This window comes from Bison bison, unplaced genomic scaffold (assembly GCF_000754665.1).
Source record: "Bison bison bison isolate TAMUID 2011002044 unplaced genomic scaffold, Bison_UMD1.0 scf7180017864240, whole genome shotgun sequence".
In the NCBI taxonomy this organism is placed as follows: Eukaryota; Metazoa; Chordata; class Mammalia; order Artiodactyla; family Bovidae; genus Bison; species Bison bison.
Genome location: NW_011494812.1, coordinates 2,323,757 through 2,330,540, shown reverse-complemented (window position 1 = coordinate 2,330,540; position 6,784 = coordinate 2,323,757). Strand labels below are relative to the sequence as shown.

The 6,784-nt window shown below is 38.8% G+C and overlaps 1 protein-coding gene across 1 annotated transcript; it reads left to right on the top strand.

The window, feature by feature from the left end:
• PIGM (phosphatidylinositol glycan anchor biosynthesis, class M) lies at positions 1-3,461 on the top strand. Its single transcript, XM_010846871.1, has one exon. It carries the CDS (start codon positions 107-109, stop codon positions 1,376-1,378), a length of 1,272 nt encoding a protein of 423 aa, XP_010845173.1. The 5' UTR covers positions 1-106; the 3' UTR covers positions 1,379-3,461.
• The last annotated feature ends 3,323 nt before the right edge of the window (positions 3,462-6,784 follow it).

The following is a 6,784-nucleotide window of genomic DNA, read 5'->3' as shown; positions in this document are numbered from 1 at the left end:
AGCTGATAGATGTACAGGCAACCTGAAGCGAGGAACCGAAGCGAGGATTAGACGTTTCAGGACAATTTGTGTACTGGGGACTGAGCTGCTGTGGTGCCGTCAGATCATGAGCCCGACCACACACTGGGGAGATAAGTTCCTGAATCTGCGGGTGCCCCCCGCCGGGGTATTTGTTGTGGCCTTCTTTGCCCGAGTGGCTCTGATTTTCTATGGGGTTTTCCAGGACCGGACCCTGCTCGTGAGGTATACAGACATCGACTACCAGGTCTTCACGGACGCCGCGCGTTTCGTCACGGAGGGGCACTCCCCTTACCTCAGGGCGACATACCGATACACTCCCCTGTTGGCGTGGCTGCTCACTCCCAATATCTATCTAAATGAACTGTTCGGAAAGTTTCTCTTCATCAGCTTCGACCTCTTCACCGCCTTCCTCCTATACCGGCTACTGCTTCTTAAGGGGCTGGGTCGCCGCCAGGCTTGCGGGTACTGTGTCTTTTGGCTTCTTAATCCCCTACCTATGGCGGTGTCCAGCCGAGGCAATGCGGACTCGATTGTCGCCTCCCTGGTGCTTATGACCCTGTACCTAATAGAAAAAAGACTCGTCGCATGTGCCGCTGTATCCTATGGTTTCGCAGTGCACCTGAAGATGTATCCGGTGACCTATATCCTTCCCATTGCCCTCCACTTGCTTCCGGAACGCGACAGTGACGAAGGTCTCCGTCAATCCCGATATTCTTTCCAGGTTCGTTTGTACGAATTCCTGAAAAGATTGTGTCATCGGGCTGTGCTGCTCTTCGTAGCAGTTGCTGGACTCACGTTTTTTGCCCTGAGCTTTGGTTTTTATTACAGATATGGTTGGGAGTTTTTGGAGCACGCCTACCTTTATCACCTGACCAGGCGGGATATCCGACACAACTTCTCTCCATACTTCTACATGTTGTATTTGACCGCAGAGAGCAAGTGGAGTTTTTCCCTGGGAATTGCCGCATTCCTGCCGCAGTTCATCTTACTTTCAGCAGTGTCTTTCGCCTATTACAGAGACCTTGTCTTTTGTTGTTTTCTTCATACGTCAATTTTTGTGACATTTAACAAAGTCTGCACCTCCCAGTACTTTCTTTGGTACCTCTGCCTCCTGCCTCTTGTGATGCCACTAGTGAGAATACCTTGGAGAAGAGCCGTGGTTCTCCTCATGTTATGGTTCATCGGGCAGGCCTTATGGCTGGCTCCTGCTTATGTTCTTGAGTTTCAAGGAAAGAACACCTTTTTGTTTATCTGGTTAGCCGGTTTGTTCTTCCTCCTTATCAACTGTTCCATCCTCATTCAAATCATTTCCCATTACAAGGAGGAACCCCTGACAGACAGAACCAAATATGACTGATACGCTCCACTTCTTCTGCGACTTGGATTCTGATTGTTCTGAATGGATCAGAGAGAGCTTTGGAGAAAATTTTTTTTGAACATCCTAAGCACTCTAGTGAAAGTTCAGTTTGGAGCATAAAACTATTCCAACAAATTTAAATGAATGTTTGCCTTACTTATAGAGGGGGCTCAATAACTGAGTTTCACCCTTTGGGAAATCTCAGGACTCATTCATCTGGGACATGATGGGAAGTAAATGTTCAGTTCAGTTCAGTTCAGTCGCTCAGTCGTGTCCGACTCTTTGCGACCTCATGAATCGCATCGCGCCAGGCCTCGCTGTTACATCGCCAACTCCCGGAATTCACCCAAACTCAGGTCCATCGAGTTGGTGATGCCATCCAGCCATCTCATCCTCTGGGGTTCCCTTCTCCTCCTGCCCCCAATCCCTCCCAGCATCAGAATCTTTTCCAATGAGTCAACTCTTCGCATGAGGTGGCCAAAGTATTGGAGTTTCAGCTTTAGCATCAGTCCTTCCAAAGAACACCCAGGACTGATCTCCTTTAGAATGGACTGGTTGGATCTCCTTGCAGTCCTCTTGTTTGAAAATGGAAGGGCTAATGAAATAATCAGATACTAAAAGGTTTTTGTAGAAAGGACAGAGGAATACAGTCAAGAGATGAAATCTAAGCCAGTATTTGTTACAGTTATACTGTGGTACTGTCTGAAACTGTCTTTTATCCTTCACTTTTTTGTTCTAAGGCTTTCCCGATAACTGTGAAAACTCAAAGTGTTCCTAAAGTATAGCTTTTAGATATAAAGTGTTAAGTAATACTACTGAGGTTGGGAAAGTTAATTCTGTATTAAAAGTGGGGGCTTAGAAGATAAAGAATCCAAAGAATTTAAATTATAGTCATGTTTCATGTATTTGTTTTATAACTTAGTTTTTCAGCACTTAATTCTAGTGGTATTAATTTACTGTTTGGCTTTATACAAAAAGGATTAAATTTAAATTCATCCATCTTGGGACTTCCCTGGTAGTCTAGTGGTAAAGAATCCACCTTGCAATGCAGGGGACTTGGGTTTGATCCCTGGTCAAGGAACTGAGATCCCACATGCCACGGAGCAATTAAGCCCATGTGCTGCAACAAAAGAATGAAGATCTCACACGTTGCAAATAAGACCCAGTGCAGCTAAATAAATATAAGTAAATAAATATTTTTAAAAAGATAAATTCATTCATCTTTAAACTTCTCAACATTTTAAAACAGCATCTTGCTTTTGTTGTGACATTTTAGAACTCTCTTTTGTCTCTTTGTTTTTAATTTTCTAATTACTAGAAAAGACTTTTAATACAGAATATAAGTTAATCAAGTATTATCAGTGTTGTTAAAATGATTAGAGATTTTAGGTGATAAAAAAATAAATAGTTAATAGGCATTTACCAGCTTAAAAATACCTCACTTATGAAAATTTTGTGATAGAAATGAAGACCTGCATAGGAGGCTCCTAAAAAGTATAAGAAGCATTCTGATAGCCATTAGTCTTCTAGACCAGGAAATTGATGGAGAGATTGTGAAAATGGGCTTTAGTAGCCAGATGCTTTTTCCTTATTACTCTTAATTTTCTAGGAAAAAATGCTTTGTGAGTTTCAAACAAGCAGGCTAAAAAAAAACAACCCATCTAGACTGGGGACTCCCTAACACTCTAAATGTATTAGCAATGAGTGAGTTTGGTTTTATGATTTTGATAGTAAAAGATGAGTAATGTGACAACATTGTTCTTTCACTAAAACCAAAAAACTGCAGAGGAAGTAATATATTTCATGTCAGTTCAAGCCTAAAAAAGTCTGAAAATAAGATGTCTGTAGACAGGTCATAATTAAGAATGCTATTACTGGCAGCACTTCTTAAATGGATACCTTTTACAACCCACCATTAAAAAGAAGGGGAGAGTACTTCTCTGGTGTTTCAGTGGATAAGACTGTGCTTCCAATGCTGGGGGCCTGAGTTCAATCCCTGGCCAGGGAGCTAGATCCCACGTGCCGCAACTAAAGGTCCCATGTGCTGAAACTAAGACCTGGCAGAATGGACCCAAATAAATATTTAAAAAAAAAAAAAAGAAGATGAAGAAGGGGAGAATGGGTGACTTTGCATGGGTTGCTATTTGGATGAAAGTAGCAGAGAGAATTAATTGTTGAGGACAGAGACCTTTCTTGTAACATTTAGTTTCATATGCAACCTTAACATTTGTATATGACTGTTCAATAGTGGCCTTCCAGCCACGGCAGTCTTACTTTTTTTCCTTCATCCTTTTATAATAATAATTAAAAAAAAATTTTTTTTCCTGGTCGAACTGGGAGGGAAAGGGAATCAGAAATAGATTTCCAACATCTCAATTTAATTGGTTTTTTGGTACTTTTAATAGTCACAAGTGTATTTACGTATTCATTTCTTTTTTACTTTAACATTCTTTGTTGTTACATTGTAACAACATTCTTTGTTGTAACATTCTTCATACTTACATTGAAATTGCTAAATAATACTCTATCATATGAATGTTCACATTATAAATGCATCATAAGAGTAAACATTTTCCACATTTTAAATTACCTTAACATTCTTAGAAATCAGTGGGGTTCTCTTGGGGTTTTGGAGGGAATTTCATCAGCAAATCCTGCCTTATAAGAAATTCTCTACCAAAGAACTACAGGCATTTCTTAGAAGATGCTGAAAGTGTTCTTTTATGCTACAAGACATTTAGTAAATTAACTCAAGAAAAGATTTTATTTGGTCTCTTGGGCTTTTAAATTTTTTTCATTTGTTTTTGTTTTTTGGTTTTGTAAAATTTCTTGTCTTTTCATGTGCAGTCCTTTGGTTTCATTATTAATCCTATAACACTGTTATCATTTTATAATACTTTAAAATTGAATAGCACGTTGGCTTTTTTCCTATATGACACTTTTTGGTCTTATGCCACCCTTTAAGATCAATATACCCATTTCTAGATAAATATTAATTATTAACATGTGAAGGATGCTTCTCAAGATGGTCTGTGTTCTAAACAGAGGGACTGCATGACTTTTTTTCTTCTGTGGTTGCCTTAATGTCTTCAAAATGTGGTCCCTAAACATCCCTAGATAAAGTCCCTGAATTAGGTCCATTGGAAAGGACCTCTTTCTGAAAACCATATTCTTCAGTTACTGACTTCTCATCACCTTGCTGAATGAGTCTGAGTGACATAACATGGTTTCAAAAGCTTTGCAGAACTTGTCTTTTAGTTAGTTCACTTGTTAAATATATTACTGAATATATCACTTTTTCAGCTGTTTTCTGTTGTACCACCCTTACCTCAGCCATCTGTGCAATGAGTAGAAATGAAAAGATGGAAAATTTCATGTGGGACAGTCCTTAAAAGCACTTTCTTGTTTGTTTCCCCGCCTCCCCACCCCCAGTGCTTTACCATGAACAGTTTTAAACATTACCCATATGCCTACCATATCTAAGTTCAACAACTGACATTTTGCCATGCTTGCTTTATTTACATACAAGTTTTTCCTGAACCACACAAAGTTGAAAACATCATTGAACTTTACCACTAAGTACATCAGCATGCATTGCGTAAAAATACTCTTCCTGTAAAACTATTATATTGTTATCTAATATAATTTTGCATCCTGTCCATTTTCAAGTTTCTCCAATTATTTTGTGTTTAATTTTAAAGAATAGACATTCTTGGATATCAAAGATTCCCTGAAAGAGATGATAAATAATCCATAATTAGGAAGTTTGGATCTTTCCCTGTTCTTGAAAGCAAAGTGAGAACTAAGGGATTTACTTCTATCAAAGTCGACTGAACAATTTTGTGCAAATCTTTCTGTCTTCCTCCTAAGAAAATGCAGGGCAGTAATCATCCCTAATAAGTTTTTCAAATAAAAGATTTCATGTTTAGATTTTTTTGGCTGGGCCATGAGCCTTGAGGGATCTCAGTTCCCTGATCAGAGATTGCACCCGGATCACGACAGTGAAAGCCAGAATCCTAACCACTAGGCCACCAGGGAATTCCCCGTGTGTAGATTCTTGATATCTACTTCTCTCTTCCAACAAGTGATTAACTGATTTTATATCTTGATGATAAGTTCTGGTTTTTCATGGCTAAATGATTTGGGGTACCTATTCTGCCATATATGGTTTCATTTAATTTTCACAGCAACACTTCAGAATTGATAATTGTACTTAAATCTTATAGATGAATGAAGAAGCTCAAAGATTAAATGGCTTAGAAATAAATTACAGGGCTAGAATTTGAAGCACATTTTGCCAGACTACATGTCATAACCTTTCCACTATATTAGGCTTTGGGATTTTCCAAAGTGTCCAGATGCAATAGGTGGAGATTCTGACAAAATAAATGAAACTCAGCACTACTCTTAACAATTACCTTGTCAATCAATTTGTCCTTACTCTTTTATGTATTTGCTTGAGGGGCAGTTCTCTTGCAGTTGGGCAAAAGGTTCTGTCATTCCCCAACTTTAGTAATTCCAGACCTTTAATAACCCCTTCCCACATCCAAACCCTCTCACCAAATTGTATAATTTGTTACTGCTGACTTTGTAATGTCCTTTCCCTCCATAGTCTGGTCTAAGAAGTTGATTTGCTGAGCCACATGTTAGCCCTTCTATTTGTAAATCAATGGTTTCCAAATGATTATTGTTAAATTTCTCTTGCTCTGCAATGTACTTTCTGCAGGGTGCATTCATATGGTTAAAACTCATGTCCTGTACTAAAAGTATAGCAAACGAAAACACAGATTCATATAGTTTAGGTTCAAATCCCAGAGTGTAACCTTGGACAGATTTCTTCTATCTAGATAAATTAGTTTTCCATCTATGAATTGGGGATGATAATATAATCTTCATAGAATTGTTTGTAAGAATTAAATGTGTTAATATACCCAAAGTGCTTATGCCCGCCTAGGACAAGCTGTTCCCCATCACCTCCCCAGGTTTCACTTCTGTTTACAAGCCTTTAAAGAAAGAACTCCTTTTAGAATCTACACTTAAGTCTTTTTCTCCCAATTTACTAGAATATAGGAAAAGAACCTGGATTTGTATTAAATAATTGTTTTAACTGCCTGTTAATATAAGCTTTATTTCTTCTAATTTTGATCTGGTTCTCTGAGAAGATAGTAGTTGTATGTGAGAATGTATGCACAGGTTTTTCAGATTTCTGGTTCTGACCTGACAGTTTTGTGTTTGTGCCTTCGTGTCATACCTTGGCTGACAGTACACATTGGAGATTTGGCTCTAGCCCCTAAGTTACACAGCACTTCTTTTCTCCATTGTGTTGAGGGGTCATTCAAGGGTTGGCGTTATGTTGATGGAAGCACATGTCCTCTGTCTAGCTGAGAATCATCAGAATAATAGCGT

What these genes read in the sequence shown, in the direction of transcription:
- PIGM (XM_010846871.1), top strand. Translation starts at nt 107, where the DNA reads ATGAGCCCGACCACACACTGGGGAGATAAGTTCCTGAATCTGCGGGTG.